The sequence below is a fragment of the Triturus cristatus genome, chromosome 6 (assembly GCF_964204655.1).
Source record: "Triturus cristatus chromosome 6, aTriCri1.1, whole genome shotgun sequence".
NCBI classification, from domain to species: Eukaryota; Metazoa; Chordata; class Amphibia; order Caudata; family Salamandridae; genus Triturus; species Triturus cristatus.
Window position 1 is genome coordinate 614,228,156 of NC_140589.1, and position 18,667 is coordinate 614,246,822.

The following is an 18,667-nucleotide window of genomic DNA, read 5'->3' on the forward strand; positions in this document are numbered from 1 at the left end:
TCAGAGATAAAGTTTAGTACAACCACTGACTGGAACAAAAGGCTAACTAAATAAACACAAATATGCCGATCCCTTGATTATGAAGTTATATTAGTGAATGAAGTACCTTGTCAGCCAGCCTCTGGGTCTCTGCCTGGGTGTCTGGCCTTGGAAAATCATGGGTGCTCTCTGTCACGGAACTTATAAAAAGCTGGAAATCAGCAGACGGCCTGAAGACAGAGGACAATTCACTTCATATTAATATACTTCCAAGCTCTGAAACTCAATGAAACAAATATGAGTTACGTAAACATTAAATACAAAGACATATTTCCCATGTCTTTATAATTCTTAAGTACATTTCTTGTGTTGCACTGACTGTCATCCAACCTTCTTTGGGTGCAGATGTGGCTATCGTTTCGATTGGTGTCTAGAGATACGATTTCGAAAGACGGCATTAGCTGAAAAATAATATGAACTCTGTGTGAAATACTCAACTACAACTACCAAGAAGCTGTGAGGTAATGGCGCTATTACATGCAAGCAGTGCATCCCTACCTACTTTCCCTAGTGTATGGTAATTATACCTGCCGTGGTTGGGAGTCCTTTCAATGGAATTGTTGGGGAGTAAAACAATGTTTCTTGTGAAAGGCACAAGACAAGATGCAAGCAAAATGATGCAGTCCAAAAAAGCCTTTTTGGAGCCTTCGGGGGGGGGGGGGGGGGGGGGGGGGGGGGTTCTTTCTCAGTAAAAGTCAGCATGTACTAGCTCTTCCCACCACTGAGAGGTGAAGAGACTGGTTTCTAACAAATTCCTCCCTGCCAGCCATCTGGCAAACCATTGCAACTGAGCTGCAAGATAACAGACCCCAAAATCCCAGGCTTCTTGTCCTTATCTTTCAGTGGGGAGCTGTAACTTCCTTATTGCCACTCTGAAACTGCCTGCCTTCCAGATTAATCTGCCTAGGAGACCAGTTAAATCTCTGAAACATATCTCAGGTATAACCTCGTGAAAAAAGAATGCCGCATGCCACCAGAAAGAGAGACAACAAATGGCTGTTCCAATATTAACATCCAGCAAATCTCTGTTGGAATGATAAATCCTGATTTCTAAATATCAGAACATGTGTTGCTGCCAACTCAGTTTCCCATCAGTTAGGTTGTTATTATTGTGGGGGGGGCAAAAGGAAAGGTACAGGATTTCCCCCAATTGACCCGGAGGCTAAATATAATCTGAATGGACAAGAGAATCTCAATTAGTTGAGTAAAGTCCGACTTGGATTTCTCGACGTATATCACAATGTTATTGCCATGTGGCAAATTAATATAGGTTGGCCCTCTAACTTGCAGACCCCAGACATCCCTATGTCCCAGACTACAGCTGCCAGTCTTGATAATTAAAGCAAATAACAGAGGAGATAGCGGGTAGCCCTGCCGCATGCCCCTGTTGATGTCAAAGGAATCGGATATAATTTAATCTATCCAACTCTGGCAGATGGCAATGAATACAGCAATCTAATCCATCGGGTCATCCGCTCACCAAACCCAAACCTTTCGATGGCCCTAATCATATAACTCCAAATTACAGTGTCAATGGCATTTTCAAGGGCTAAGGCTAGCCACATCGTATCAGGACATGCTTTGGGTGATTTTTCTAGGATGCCAAAAATCCATCTAATATTAGAGGCGGTTGTGGGTACGGGGATGAAATTGGAAAGATCAGTTTATCAGTCATAGGAGGACAATACATTTCGCCCAAACTGAACGGAGTAGTTTATTATCGGTATTTAAGACAGAGATTTGTCGATATAATGTAAAGACAAACAGGTTGCTGCCAGACCTGGGAACTGAGGATGTGATAGCTCCATTTGTCGAGGGAGGCAAGCCCCCCTCCTATAGAATCGCCTCAAATAAAACTGCCAACCCCATAACAAACAGTGGAACACAGGGTTTATTAATTTGTTTGGAGGACCGTCTGAAGCAGAGGTTTTTCCATACAACAGGCTGTGCATGGCACGTGTATTTCCTGTTCTCTAATGGGCTGTTCCAGCCTACCTGCCTGGAGAGGAGTCAGCTGGGCTAGCTTTGTCCTAGAAAGGTATTCATTATTAGAACATTGAAATGTTGGGACCTCCATTGAAAACAATGGAGGGCTCCAGGCTTATAATGGCTGGTATAAGCCCGGAGCACCAACATTCTAATGTTTCTTTGTTCACAGCTCTGGCTGTGAACAAAGACTTCAGGGAGCCTGAGGGGATTTCAATCCCTTCGCGCCCTCTGAAGGCTTTGTTTTGTTAGAACATTCTGCCGTCTAGTGGCAGAATGTTCTAATAGCCTTATAGCCCTTCGTAGCAGGGCTATACCGGCTTTTAAAGTCCCTCTGCTTTGTTAAAGTCCCTCGCCTTCGGCTCGGGCCTTTAACGCTGCAGCGGGCCTTTAACAGCCGGTATAGCCCGCTACGGCGGGCTATAAGGCTATATTAGAACACTGGAATGTTGGGAGCTCCATTGAAAACAATGGAGCGCTCCGGGCTTATAATGGCTGGTATAAGCCCGGAGCACCAACATTCCAATGTGTCTTTGTTCACAGCTCTGGCTGTGAACAAAGACTTCAGGGAGCCTGAGGAGATTTCAATCCCCTCGTGCTCCCTAAAGGCTTTGTTTTGTTAGAACATTCTGCCCTCTAGTGGCAGAATGTTCTAATAGCCTTATAGCCCTTCGTAGCTGGGCTATACCGGCTTTTAAAGTCCCTCTGCTTTGTTAAAGTCCCTCGCCTTCGGCTCGGGTCTTTAACGCTGCAGCAGGCCTTTAACAGCCGGTATAGCCCGCTATGGCGGGCTATAAGGCTATATTAGAACATTGGAATGTTGGGAGCTCCATTGAAAACAATGGAGCGCTCCGGGCTTATAATGGCTGGTATAAGCCCGGAGCACCAACATTCCAATGTGTCTTTGTTCACAGCTCTGGATGTGAACAAAGACTTCAGGGAGCCTGAGGAGATTTCAATTCCCTCGTGCTCCCTGAAGGCTTTGTTTTGTTAGAACATTCTGCCCTCTAGTGGCAGAATGTTCTAATAGCCTTATAGCCCTTCGTAGCTGCCAAAATAGCTGTGACAATTACCACCAACTTTGGGCTGGAACTTGTGAATTTTTAAAACAATGAATTTTCTACTAAGGACAGCTAAACTTTCGGTAATTTGTTTGAATTAGTAGACAATGTTGCCAAGACAAATACATCCTTCGATATTAGATTTAACCTTCTATTAGAAGTTGACTTCAATGCTTAACTGGGTAGTGCAGTGTTGCCTTTAGCTTCAGCTTTTCCCTTTTTGTACCAAGAGCAGGGCCCTAGCCAGCCTCAGGGCTCTAGGAGTCGTATGTTCTATACTTCTCTGGTGACTTCAGAATGTTATGACCCATCAAGAGCAGTGTGCGCCAACATTTATAGGCAGAGGTACTTGCTCTATGATTGATTATATTTTTGTGTCCAGAAAAATGTTTAACTATGTATATCAATTGGGGAAATTTTGGCTAGCGTACATAGCAATCATAATCCTTAAAATCCATAAAAGCTGTCTTTTGAGTCGTTCCAAAGAGAGAGATAAGGCATTTGCTGGTTCGCGGTCTCTTATATCAAACAAAGACTCAGGACGACGGTCAGTATGGCATTATGAAAAATTGATAAAATACTGTGTAGGGTCATTGGTGGAAATAGGGAACTGGTTAGCTCCTGTTTGTTCCTTGACGACACCCCTCTTACTATTGTCAAAAGTTTTACCAAGCTGAACGCCAATATTAGGACTTTGTTTTTTAGATCTGTAGGGAATAATAATGATCATTATCCATTGTGGTTTGCCCAGACGTGGGTCCCTTGCTCGCTGTGCCACTGGATTGAAACTAGCCTGGCTGATGAGGAGTAATACCCAGAAACCGTTCTCAGGATGCTTGTTTCCGGTCCAGGGAGTGTGGTAAATAAAATTCCTTTACCGGGACTGAATTTGATACAGAAACATTATAAAATAGCTCAGTAAAATGAGAGGCAGAATCCGTGATATTAGAGTTTCGGAATGGGCTTTATTCCAGTGATCGATTATAATCGGTTGCTCCAAGTTCCATCACCACGGGGGTTCAGGAAGTGAAGTACATACTTTATTGACAAGAAATGACTTTTATAGTACATACATTACAATGAAGCGAATGCAGTAGGCGTAACAATTGATAAGGAAAATGACGATTTGTTCTGTGTAACCAGAAATGGGTGTAATAAAGAGTAAAAAGGAACATAATTGGTTATGATGTCATATATAGGTGGATCTATAAGATAATACTAGGCCTAGATGCGCGCGCAGCAGTATGACGTGTAATTGACGTGTAACTAGGGGGTGAAGGGGACTTGACATTTAGCTCTACATGTGGAGACAAAAAGTCTGGGGGGTCAAGTCAACCTAATCCCAAATCAGATCTAACATCCTATGTTTAAAGAACTATGTTATCCAAGAAAGAAGGACTCTCGGACAGAATCTATTCTATACTGACTGTGCGTGCGTGTACAAGCGTCTAAGTGTCTACACTGAATGCGAGGGGGTAGGAATATTCCATGGTGACAGGGCTATGAATTACTTGCATAAGGGCAGAGAAGCCGGGCCTTTTGCTCGGTAACTGGAAGAATGTTTACTTAAACTACTAGGCAGGAATGCATCGGCTGAGGGGGAAGCAGATAATTTGAAGGTGAAATACAGTTCTTGGCAGAGAATAGGCTGATGTCAGGCTTCGTGAGCCGCGCAGAGAATGAGACAAAGTTCATGGTCACAGATGCAGGCTCAGACTGGAGCTTTCAGAGGCAGAAAGCAAGAAGAGTTTTGATGACAGAATCAGGGCCTACTTGCCTGGACTGTAAAATGGCATAAGTGAACCATATAAAGCTGGTGGCCTTTCATATTTAGGAATGGAATATCCGGCCTATTCATGGCGGATCTGACAGAGGACATGTTGACGTTGGACGCACATGTATTTGCGTCTTCATAACTGGAACTGGAGGGAACATACATGTACTTGTGATATGCACATAGAACTGTTGGGGTCCAAGATAGGGGACATAACTGACCAGAAAAATCCATATTTCCACATTCCCTCCTTGTCCCCTACTTGCCCTTCAAGAGATATCAATCTTCATTAATCCATTGATCTGTTCATATAGCATCATTTGTTCTTCTTTCTTCTTCCGTGACGAATGAAATCTTGGTGGTGGAATACACGATGTGGCACACAGACCACAGATCGCTGGTCCACATTGTAGACATAGACAGCAACTGAATAGTATGAGAAGGCCAATACCTAGGAAGGATAAAACTCTCCATCCCCAGGCTGATATCACATTCCAAAACCAACTGGACCAAGTCCAAGTGCCTGGGTTCTGGTGTATCTGGCTTACAATCTTATGAAGGCGAGTGATGGCTTTATATACAGATGGCGAATTTTCTGGTATGAATACGCAGCAGCTTGATCCGATGACCCTACAAGCTCCGCCCCTATCAGCCAGGATGACGTCAAGGACAAGACGATTTTGAAGCACAACAATCCGCATAGCAGACTGCTCTTCTGTTAAATTGCCTAAGGCGGAAATAGTCTCATTCACTACTGCTTCAAGGGTTCTAGTTAATCTACGTATCAGCTTACTATTAGTAACGGTACCTATGTAGGGAAAGATGCCTTTATTAAAATCTACATACTTGTCCCATGCCGTCTCAGTGTAATCGACAATGGGGAGATCTCTCCGCTCTCTGTTGTGTACTAAATGAATATTTCTGTAATAATCAGGAGGAGCTAGGAAAACAGGTGGCAAAAGGAATGCAATGTAGCAGGTACCATCCCAATCTAGAGGTAAACGCATATATGCAGTCTGACCACATACAAAGTAGGAATGGCGAGAAGCTCTAAATAAAGATTTGCCTTGATCACTGAATTCTACTGTAGTGGTGCATTTACTATGGCCCATATGTATGGAACCAACTTTTCTTACACATAATTCACCCTTCGCTGGGAATACTGACATGGTGGGCAAGACTAGTTCAATTTCGGATACGACATTTAGAATCATGAGATTAGGTGTAAAATTACCTAATCCATATACTTCATTTTCTAGATCAGTTCCTGTTCTTTTGGGGCGACCCTCCTTGTCGCGGTAACAGACCTTGAGTAAAACTAGGTTCAGGTTTCCCCATACCCAATGATCTTGGTAAACTGCTGTGTCTGAGTCTATGGAATTGATTAAACTAAACCATGCTCCACAGGAGCCATTGTGTGTAAATGGGTGTGGAAAGAATGGCAGGACTCCTTCATAATTCTGATAGGGAGGGAGCCGACCACACACCCAACAATTAGTAGCATTACTAGTCTGATGGGAATGATGTAACATACTAATGAAAGTGTTATTGCGCAGCGCAAGTCTATAAGACAATTCATGTGGAGGTAAGTCACTAAAAGAATGTTCAGCAGCAACATTATAAACATGTCTAGAAATAGGGTAATATATGTGCAACAACATACTTGTAATAATTATTAAAAGACTTAATAAAAGCAGAATTAATAATGTCACTATGCAGTGGCTACGCAGTGATTTACAATACGCCTGTCGTTTCAACATTTTCCGGGTATTTTCTCTACTCAGGTCCAAGGGATACATGTCAGAGACAATTCAACCGCTTCACCTTGGAGAGGACTTAAACAATCAAATTGCTCGACTTGTTGGGCCTAAGCTTTAGTTTGTAAAGTTCGGTTTCAGTCTTTTCAACCAAAGGAAGTTTTGAATCAGTCTGTGAGGGAGTGCAGGGCACAATGTCTATATCCGAGGATAGTCCATGAAATTTCTTGATATGACTTGAATGAATCCAGCCCTTGCGGCCCTCGATCTTCACGGCTGTCCTTGTGGTCAGCAGGACCAACTTGGGTGCTTTCCACCTGGGCTCCAGCTGAGTCTTTCGGTCGAAATTCCTCACAAAGACCAGGTCCCCCGGAACCACGTCATGGGGTTTCACCTCGGTGTTGTCGGGAAAGGCTGCAGCTACCTGTGAACGACAAGATTGTAGTGCAGACATCAAGGAAGCCAAGTAATCTGTCAGCATATTACAGTCAATATCAGTTATTTTGCGTGGTACGGGCGTCCCCCACATATTTGGTGGTCTACCGAAGATCACCTCATACGGGGATAGCCCTGTTCGAGAGTGTGCTACCATTCTCATGTAAAAGAGTGCAACTGGTAACGCTACTATCCAGTCGACACCTTTCTCTCTGCATATTTTGGACAATCTGATTTTCAGTATCTGATTATGTCTTTCTACGAGACCTGCTGCCTCGGGGTGTCGGACACAGTGGAATTTCCACTGATAACCTAACAGAAGTGAAACGTGTTTCATTAATTCGGATGAGAACGGCTGGCCGTTATCTGAGTGAACAACACGTGGTAAACCGTATCGTGGGAAGAATTCTCGAACCAACTGTTTGGCAGTAGTCGGGGCAGTGTAATCTGAAACCGGGTACGCCTCTGTCCAACGGGACAGAGCGCAGACAACTACGAGAACATATTTGAATCCTCGACATCGTTCCATCTGGATATAGTCCATCTGGAGTATTTCAAAAGGATTATTAGGAGGATGAAATCCACCCTGTTCTACGGGAACGCTTTTTCCTGGGTTAAACTGGCAACAGATCATACAGGTACGGACCTTTTGTTTGGCTGCTGCTCGTAAATGTTTATTGAACCAAATGTGTTGAATGCTGTCTAGCATAGCTTTTTCTCCTAGATGTGCTGGACTATGTATAGTGTTAATTATAACTTGGACCATTGAATCAGGAAGGAACCACACAGACTTTTCCTTCATCATCCATGCTTGGTCCGTTTGGATCCCTCCTAATTCAGTCCATGTCTTTATTTCGTCTGGTGTAGCATGTGTCTGTATGTCAATTACGTCAAGGGTAGGATCTTTAACTGTCATACAATGTGTCGGTATCGGGACTATTGTCTTTGTCATGTCGGGGGTTTGAGTTTGAGCAGTCTGTTTAGCTGTTCTGTCGGCTAGATCATTGCCTTGGGAAATGATATCAGTAATCTTTGTATGAGCCTTACATTTCATAATAGATATTGCAGTGGGTAGATGTATCGCATCTAATAAGGCATGAATGAGGGGTCCGTTCTGAATGTGGGCACCGTGGGAAGTTAAATAACCTCTCTCTCGCCACAGTACGCCGAAGTCGTGTACAACTCCGAATGCATAACGTGAATCAGTGTATATGTTGACTTTTTTATCTGTGGCTTGAATACAGGCTTGTGTCAGAGCGATGAGCTCTGCGGCTTGAGCTGACAAAGTATTTATACGATTAGTTTCAATGACTTCAGTATCTGTGGTGACTGCGTAAGCAGCCACTAACTCTCCTGTACTTGTTCTCATACATGAACCATCTACATACAACGTCAGGTCTGGATCGGACAATGGAACATCTGTCAGGTCTTGTCTGGGTTTTGTCGTTATAGTAATAACTTCAATACAGTCATGAGCTAGTGGGTCTGTTCCGGTTACTGGCAAAAGTGTGGCAGGATTCAATGTGTTACAGCGTCTGATTTCTATATGTGGCTGAAACAATGTAAGTTCGTACCCTGTAAGTCGCGCTATAGTCAAGTGTTGTGTTTGTGTTCTATTTACAAGAACCTCTACTGCGTGTGGTACTTGAACTGTCAATGGGTGTCCTAACACTATGGCATCGCTTTGTCTGATTGCTAAAGCTGTCGCTGCCACTGATTTCAGGCATGCAGGCAAAGCCTGAGCTACGGGATCTAATGTACTAGAAAAATAAGCACATGGTTTGTGTGCTCCTGCTTGATCCTGTGTGAGTACTGACAAGGCAGTACCTTCGCGTTCTGTAACAAAGAGTGTAAACTGTTTTCTGTAACATGGTGTTGCTAAAACAGGTGCTTGACATAAAGCTTTCTTTAGGCTTTCAAAAACTTGTGTATGTTCTTGAGTCCAAGGGAGAACAGTCGATGTGGCTGCCTCCTGTGTGGTTAACTGAATGAGTGGTTTTGCTAGAAATGCATACTGAGGGATCCACTGCCTACAATATGAAGTGAGGCCTATGAAAGCTCGTACCTCCTTTTGTGTCTTAGGTATAGGCATGTTAGCTATTAACTGAATGCGGTCGGGTGTAAGCTGCCTTCCCTCCTTGGACAGCGAGTGTCCAAGATAAACAACTCGCTGGACACAGAATTGCAGCTTAGAAGGGGACACCTTGTGCCCCTTTTCGGCTAGAAATTGTAAAACTGTCAGTGATGCTTTTTCACATTCCGGTTCGCTTCTTGCGGTGATCAGCAGATCATCGACGTATTGAAGCAGAACAGTGTTAACTGGCATGTGGATACTATCGAGTTCTCGTTTCAGTGCTTGGCTATAGATGCTGGGGCTTTCTGTAAATCCTTGAGGTGCGCGTGAGAATTTAAAGCTACGTCCATTTAAACTAAATCCGAACAAATATTGGCTTTCCGGATCTATTGGGACACTGAAAAAGGCATTCTTGAGATCAATTACAGTAAAGAATGTTGCTTCGGAATCAATGGCTGTCAGTAATGACGAGATATCTGGGACCACAGGAAATTGTGGCACAATGCACTTGTTTAATTCGCGCAGATCAATAACCAATCGATATACTGGCGGGGCCTTTGGATCCGTTCGTTTAAGAATCGGAATTATCGGTGAATTACATACATTGGAGTCTGTTTCCACAACTACTCCTTGGGCAATGAGCTCGTCAATGATTTGTAGTAAAGCCACTACAGCATCTGGTGGTAACTTGTATTGTCGCATTCGTGGTAGCACCACTCCTGCCTTTAATGTGACTCGATATGGTGTAATATTCATGCAACCAACATCAGTAGGGCCTTGTGCCCATAGATGTGTAGGTAAAATCTGCAGTCGGGGATCCATGTCTCTAGACACATAGTGACCTTTAAAATCACGCAAAAACAACCTTACACCTTCCGGAGAACAACATATTATGGCTCCTAGAGCTTTCAGGGTTTTAATTCCTAACAGATTTTCTGGACATGATTTAGTAAGCAATAAATCTGTACTTCGGGTCAGAGGTCCTATCGTAAGTGGCAGTGGTTGTGACACTTCATTAACAATAGGTTTTCCTGAAAAACCAAGGGAAATATTCTGAGAGCCTGAGAGGGGTGCCCCTGGAACTTCACTACGTTTTATAGTTGTTCGACTTGCCCCTGTATCGAGTAAAAATTTCCTATCTTGGCCTAATAATTCACTATGTACATAAGGTCCTTCTTGATCTACAGGAATCTCGATAAGGGGTAAGTCAATTTCCCTCTCTAGGCTAGTTCATGCGTAACGCTGATACTCAGGATATTCATACTGTGCGGTCTGATACATTTGTCGTGTTGTTGTCTGTGTGGCAGCAGCAGGCAACGGTGATGCAGCTGGCACAAACTGTATTGGCTGTTGTGCGGCTGGCATGGCCTGGGCATGCTGCATAGCTCCTTGTTCATTCTGATCTTGTCTGAGCGGCCGTGATCTTTCTTGTGTTTTACCTATGGCGATATTATGTTTTAAAACTGGACAATCGTGTACGTAATGACCTGGCTTTTTACAATAATTGCATGTCCCTTTTACAGGTCCTGCTGAATCGGAATGTGTCATACCCTTTTTATGTCCTTCCGCTGGAACTGTCTGGGAAACTAGCATTTTCATTTTCGTGTCTTTCATGCGTCTGTGTTCATGTTCTTGTTCCTCTCTAATTCTATTGTGATGGTACTGTAGCATTTGTAACATTTGTGATGGAGTGTTACCTTGCCAGGTACTCTCGAATTTTAATACTCTATTCCTTACTGGGGGCAGGGCATTTTCTACTAATTTTGTTACAAACAGATGCGGGTATGATTCGCTACTGGCTTTTATGCCACTATTTATACCAAAACATTTTTCAAATCGGGCATAGTAATCACTAGTGTCTTCATCTTGCTTCTGCTTACAGGCTGAAATCGTTCCCCAATCTTCCTTTTTCGTAGTTAATAAACGTGGCAGTACCTGTACTAGTAAACCTGGTAATGCTTTAGTTTTATCCCCAAGTCCTGCTCCTGCAGTTCGGGCCTTTTCTTCCGCTTCTAACACTGACCACTCTATCTTTTGGTCTCCTACCTCCCACTCTTTTTCCTTGAGTTTTTCATAAATGCCAGCAGGCATCAATACCTTTAATATTGTCATAATGTCGGGATAGGTATACTCTCCCATGAGTAACATGTCTTTAATTTCTCGGTGAAAACCCGCTGGATCTTTGTCATGACTGGGTACCACTTTCTTCATTTGTAACAATTCTATTTTTGATATGGGCGTATATACAAATACGCGCTTAAACTCGTTGTCCTCGCCTTTTATTGGGTGCACTTCTCGTAACGGATTCTGTCTATCCATGTGATAGGTGGTTCTTTCCTTGACGGGCACTGAGACCTGCTCTGAGCATACAAAAAGAATATACTGCTTTCTTGATTCTAGAATTTCTTTAATTAATTTAGTACCTGGACCTCTCCATTTATTCATAAGCAATTCAGTCAGTATGTCAGGTAAGGGACCAGGGTCCGAATGCTGACTCCGATATAGTATAATGAGTTGTTGAATCATATAAATCCCAGCTAACCTCTGTTCATCTGGGGTGAGATTCAAAAATGTGCGTACTACTGTATCATCACTATATTTTCCGGGACTGTCCACCCAATGGACAGCTGCCCTGGCTAAATCTTGTTCGTCCATAGAATCGAGAAAATGATAACCCCTTCGTTCTCGGAGTAGTTTGTCGGCGGTTTGGAACGAATGCTCGTTAGACCTTATATTAATTATAGGTATTTGGAAATTCCTGTTATTATCTGGACATATCGGACGTATCGAGTCAGTAAGACATCTAGTCTGATTCTTATTACAAGATCTTCCTCTACCTACATAGGCTATGGTGTCCGACTGTCCTGCGGGCAGTCCTGACCCTTCTTCCTCGCTTTGTTCGAACTCGTCTGCCTCTAATCTCTCTTCGTGTAGGCGTTCTATTTCTTTACGGATCTTTCGGCACATGGCTATTATACAATTTTGCTTGTCATGTCTCCCTTCTGATATGTTCTGACACCATCTGGTAAGAATTTGCATTGCTTCCGGGTCTACCCCCGGTCGGTCTACATTTCTGATCACACAGTTTATGAGGAAACGTAACAGTTCCCCCTGTATCTCTACTTTCTGGTATTCCATAGCTCTGTTAATACATTCTGGATCTCGCCCTGTTTGGACAAAATGATATATTTCGTCTAGATGCGCAGTCATTCCTGGTAACTTCGCTAAATACACTGCGGCTCGTCTGATACGCAATGATGCCAGGATCATTTCGTCCTCTATACCGGGCACCGGATCATATCTACAATCTACGAGAAGCTCTTTAAGTGCACGGGCACTTACGAATTTGGGTGTACGTGAATGCGCTGACTCTTGAAAAGTAAGTTTATTTATTCTGGGTGGCGTAGAAAAGATATTGGTAGCACCTCCCGTGGCCCCATCTGGGGCGTCGGGTGTGAAAGGATTCGTTGAACGTGACACAGCAACTATAGGTGTGGACACAGCTATAGAAGTAGCTGTAGGAACAGATACAGAAACAGATGTGCTTGCCGGAACTTGTGACTCGATTTGTTGCTGTAGGGATACGGGTGCTGGATCTTGGCGTAGGACCTCCCTGATATGCGGTCTATGTGGAGCGGAATTAGCATACTCGGGAGCTGCGTCATCTAAATATGAGGAAAGAAAAACATCTTCTGAGGTTCTAGGATGCCCCTTAGGATGTACCTTGATTGGGAATAATGGGGGTGGCAAGTCTTTCGGTATCTCTGGAGTAGCCTTAGGTAATCCTTCGGCCAGAAGGGGATACATACCATTCATAAGGGCATTTCTTTGTCTGTCTACTTGTTCTGATTTCACTCGGATACCTTCCTCAATTAATAGATTTCCTTGAACTTTATTTGAACTTTCTTTATTCCTTTCTTCCTGTCTACGTGCTTTTTCTGTACGTCTATGAGATTCTTTACGCCATAACTCAACGGCGTCCTTCTGTGACTGTCTGACTTTCCTTTTCCATAACTCTTCCTCGACTTTCATGATGCACTCTGCATCCCAGGTCCCCGCTGCGGGCCACCTCTGACTTTCTGGTAATCCCTTGGTATAGTCTACCCATAAATCAAGAAATAATATAGCGTCTAAGCCATGTTTGTGATACATGAAGTGCCCTGGAGTATCCCTAGGAGGAATAGGGACGGCTTCTTCGAGTACCCCTTTTCTAGTAGTGATCTGTCTTAATTTCGAAAAGAGCGGCATATTGACAACTGATCTGACACTTAATCTTGAACACACTTAATACAAAAGCACAATAATGAACAATCATTCATACCACAATATGCAGGACGTTGAACACATTAAACATTAAACATTAAACATTTTTTTAACTTTTAAAATAAACAACAATGATGATCGTCTGCATAACTAATCACCAAGCATAACTCTTGACACTAACTAGATACTTCGGAATACTTGATATACTGCTAAACAGTACAGATACACTGCTAAAACAGTGCAGACCGGATTTGTGTACCCAAACCCGTCTTGACCGGCACAACCTATGTGCACGTCAGAAATGCCTCCCCAGTAATGGTACTCACCGGGTAGCTTCGGAAACGGAAGGCCTCGGTAACTTGAACTTGAACCGGACTGGACTCGACTTGACTCGTCGGACACTGGGCTTGACTTCGAACTGGTGGGTCTCTGTATACCTCGGATCTTGCTCTCTCAGCTAGGCTCTGGTTGGGATACTTCGCACTTCTCACCGCCTCGTCTGGGTGTTGATCGCAGTCTCAGTCGCCCCCGCTTGACCGGAGGGAGATACAGGAAATCCTGCTGGTACGCGTTATTGTCCGTCCAGCTGTGGCAGGAGACCGGGCCTGCAACTCACCGCCGGCGCGTGAGATGAGAAAGTGTCCCTGTTCGGGCGCCATCATGTGGTAAATAAAATTCCTTTACCGGGACTGAATTTGATACAGAAACATTATAAAATAGCTCAGTAAAATGAGAGGCAGAATCCGTGATATTAGAGTTTCGGAATGGGCTTTATTCCAGTGATCGATTATAATCGGTTGCTCCAAGTTCCATCACCACGGGGGTTCAGGAAGTGAAGTACATACTTTATTGACAAGAAATGACTTTTATAGTACATACATTACAATGAAGTGAATGCAGTAGGCGTAACAATTGATAAGGAAAATGACGATTTGTTCTGTGTAACCAGAAATGGGTGTAATAAAGAGTAAAAAGGAACATAATTGGTTATGATGTCATATATAGGTGGATCTATAAGATAATACTTGGCCTAGATGCGCGCGCAGCAGTATGACGTGTAATTGACGTGTAACTAGGGGGTGAAGGGGACTTGACATTTAGCTCTACATGTGGAGACAAAAAGTCTGGGGGGTCAAGTCAACCTAATCCCAAATCATATCTAACATCCTATGTTTAAAGAACTATGTTATCCAAGAAAGAAGGACTCTCGGACAGAATCTATTCTATACTGACTGTGCGTGCGTGTACAAGCGTCTAAGTGTCTACACTGAATGCGAGGGGGTAGGAATATTCCATGGTGACAGGGCTATGAATTACTTGCATAAGGGCAGAGAAGCCGGGCCTTTTGCTCGGTAACTGGAAGAATGTTTACTTAAACTACTAGGCAGGAATGCATCGGCTGAGGGGGAAGCAGATAATTTGAAGGTGAAATACAGTTCTTGGCAGAGAATAGGCTGATGTCAGGCTTCGTGAGCCGCGCAGAGAATGAGACAAAGTTCATGGTCACAGATGCAGGCTCAGACTGGAGCTTTCAGAGGCAGAAAGCAAGAAGAGTTTTGATGACAGAATCAGGGCCTACTTGCCTGGACTGTAAAATGGCATAAGTGAACCATATAAAGCTGGTGGCCTTTCATATTTAGGAATGGAATATCCGGCCTATTCATGGCGGATCTGACAGAGGACATGTTGACGTTGGACGCACATGTATTTGCGTCTTCATAACTGGAACTGGAGGGAACATACATGTACTTGTGATATGCACATAGAACTGTTGGGGTCCAAGATAGGGGACATAACTGACCAGAAAAATCCATATTTCCACAGGAGGACCTGGCCAGGCAGCGCGGGCTGGACTGTTCCCATGAAGAACAGGGTCAAGACTGATTTGCATATGGCTGGGTCCAAACTGGGGTGGCATAGTGAGCAAAAGAGCGATTGATATAACCCAGATCTGTGACTGGGGGTTAGTGTCAGAAATGTTTCAGCACTCCGTCCATCATCGTGTGTTTGCCAATTTGTTGCAAAAACCAAAGGAAATGATGGACGGAGTGTTGAACATTGCAAGCACTCACCCCCAGTCAACTGATCTGGGTTTAATCCATCACCGTTCTTTAGCCCACTCTGCCACCCCAGTTCAGACATGGCCATATGCAAATCAGTCTGACCCTGTGCCTCATGGGAACAGTCCAGCCCGAACTGCCAAGCCATGTCTTCCCTGGACCGGAAACAAGCTTCCTAGGACCGGTTTCTGGCATTTCAGCCGTCTTCAGCCAGGCTTGCTTGAATCCAGTGGCAAAGTGAGCAAGGGACTCACGTCTGAGCATACCCTGCCAACTTATGGCGAACAAAGCAAAAACCAAAGGAAATGATGGACGGAGTGTTGAACATTGCAAGCACTCACCCCCAGTCAACTGATCTGGGTTTAATCCATCACCGTTCTTTAGCCCACTCTGCCACCCCAGTTCAGACATGGCCATATGCAAATCAGTCTGACCCTGTGCCTCATGGGAACAGTCCAGCCCGAACTGCCAAGCCATGTCTTCCCTGGACCGGAAACAAGCTTCCTAGGACCGGTTTCTGGCATTTCAGCCGTCTTCAGCCAGGCTTGCTTGAATCCAGTGGCAAAGTGAGCAAGGGACTCACGTCTGAGCATACCCTGCCAACTTATGGCGAACAAAGCAAAAACCAAAGGAAATGATGGACGGAGTGTTGAACATTGCAAGCACTCACCCCCAGTCAACTGATCTGGGTTTAATCCATCACCGTTCTTTAGCCCACTCTGCCACCCCAGTTCAGACATGGCCATATGCAAATCAGTCTGACCCTGTGCCTCATGGGAACAGTCCAGCCCGAACTGCCAAGCCATGTCTTCCCTGGACCGGAAACAAGCTTCCTAGGACCGGTTTCTGGCATTTCAGCCGTCTTCAGCCAGGCTTGCTTGAATCCAGTGGCAAAGTGAGCAAGGGACTCACGTCTGAGCATACCCTGCCAACTTATGGCGAACAAAGCAAAAACCAAAGGAAATGATGGACGGAGTGTTGAACATTGCAAGCACTCACCCCCAGTCAACTGATCTGGGTTTAATCCATCACCGTTCTTTAGCCCACTCTGCCACCCCAGTTCAGACATGGCCATATGCAAATCAGTCTGACCCTGTGCCTCATGGGAACAGTCCAGCCCGAACTGCCAAGCCATGTCTTCCCTGGACCGGAAACAAGCTTCCTAGGACCGGTTTCTGGCATTTCAGCCGTCTTCAGCCAGGCTTGCTTGAATCCAGTGGCAAAGTGAGCAAGGGACTCACGTCTGAGCATACCCTGCCAACTTATGGCGAACAAAGCAAAAACCAAAGGAAATGATGGACGGAGTGTTGAACATTGCAAGCACTCACCCCCAGTCAACTGATCTGGGTTTAATCCATCACCGTTCTTTAGCCCACTCTGCCACCCCAGTTCAGACATGGCCATATGCAAATCAGTCTGACCCTGTGCCTCATGGGAACAGTCCAGCCCGAACTGCCAAGCCATGTCTTCCCTGGACCGGAAACAAGCTTCCTAGGACCGGTTTCTGGCATTTCAGCCGTCTTCAGCCAGGCTTGCTTGAATCCAGTGGCAAAGTGAGCAAGGGACTCACGTCTGAGCATACCCTGCCAACTTATGGCGAACAAAGCAAAAACCAAAGGAAATGATGGACGGAGTGTTGAACATTGCAAGCACTCACCCCCAGTCAACTGATCTGGGTTTAATCCATCACCGTTCTTTAGCCCACTCTGCCACCCCAGTTCAGACATGGCCATATGCAAATCAGTCTGACCCTGTGCCTCATGGGAACAGTCCAGCCCGAACTGCCAAGCCATGTCTTCCCTGGACCGGAAACAAGCTTCCTAGGACCGGTTTCTGGCATTTCAGCCGTCTTCAGCCAGGCTTGCTTGAATCCAGTGGCAAAGTGAGCAAGGGACTCACGTCTGAGCATACCCTGCCAACTTATGGCGAACAAAGCAAAAACCAAAGGAAATGATGGACGGAGTGTTGAACATTGCAAGCACTCACCCCCAGTCAACTGATCTGGGTTTAATCCATCACCGTTCTTTAGCCCACTCTGCCACCCCAGTTCAGACATGGCCATATGCAAATCAGTCTGACCCTGTGCCTCATGGGAACAGTCCAGCCCGAACTGCCAAGCCATGTCTTCCCTGGACCGGAAACAAGCTTCCTAGGACCGGTTTCTGGCATTTCAGCCGTCTTCAGCCAGGCTTGCTTGAATCCAGTGGCAAAGTGAGCAAGGGACTCACGTCTGAGCATACCCTGCCAACTTATGGCGAACAAAGCAAAAACCAAAGGAAATGATGGACGGAGTGTTGAACATTGCAAGCACTCACCCCCAGTCAACTGATCTGGGTTTAATCCATCACCGTTCTTTAGCCCACTCTGCCACCCCAGTTCAGACATGGCCATATGCAAATCAGTCTGACCCTGTGCCTCATGGGAACAGTCCAGCCCGAACTGCCAAGCCATGTCTTCCCTGGACCGGAAACAAGCTTCCTAGGACCGGTTTCTGGCATTTCAGCCGTCTTCAGCCAGGCTTGCTTGAATCCAGTGGCAAAGTGAGCAAGGGACTCACGTCTGAGCATACCCTGCCAACTTATGGCGAACAAAGCAAAAACCAAAGGAAATGATGGACGGAGTGTTGAACATTGCAAGCACTCACCCCCAGTCAACTGATCTGGGTTTAATCCATCACCGTTCTTTAGCCCACTCTGCCACCCCAGTTCAGACATGGCCATATGCAAATCAGTCTGACCCTGTGCCTCATGGGAACAGTCCAGCCCGAACTGCCAAGCCATGTCTTCCCTGGACCGGAAACAAGCTTCCTAGGACCGGTTTCTGGCATTTCAGCCGTCTTCAGCCAGGCTTGCTTGAATCCAGTGGCAAAGTGAGCAAGGGACTCACGTCTGAGCATACCCTGCCAACTTATGGCGAACAAAGCAAAAACCAAAGGAAATGATGGACGGAGTGTTGAACATTGCAAGCACTCACCCCCAGTCAACTGATCTGGGTTTAATCCATCACCGTTCTTTAGCCCACTCTGCCACCCCAGTTCAGACATGGCCATATGCAAATCAGTCTGACCCTGTGCCTCATGGGAACAGTCCAGCCCGAACTGCCAAGCCAGGTCTTCCCTGGACCGGAAACAAGCTTCCTAGGACCGGTTTCTGGCATTTCAGCCGTCTTCAGCCAGGCTTGCTTGAATCCAGTGGCAAAGTGAGCAAGGGACTCACGTC

At 45.1% G+C, this 18,667-nt stretch overlaps 1 protein-coding gene across 2 annotated transcripts in view; it reads right to left on the reverse strand.

Annotated features, from left to right (window-relative positions):
• Window positions 1-18,667, reverse strand: part of RARS2 (arginyl-tRNA synthetase 2, mitochondrial) — a 201,638-nt gene that overhangs the window by 159,495 nt on the left and 23,476 nt on the right. The window contains exon 3 of one of the 2 annotated variants that reach the window (XM_085611097.1): window positions 107-209. The exons of the other annotated variant lie outside the window; for it this stretch is intronic. Within the exon in view, the coding sequence (XP_085467223.1) occupies window positions 107-209 (103 nt within the window). The remainder of the gene's footprint in view (window positions 1-106; window positions 210-18,667) is intronic. 2 annotated transcript variants of the gene reach the window in all.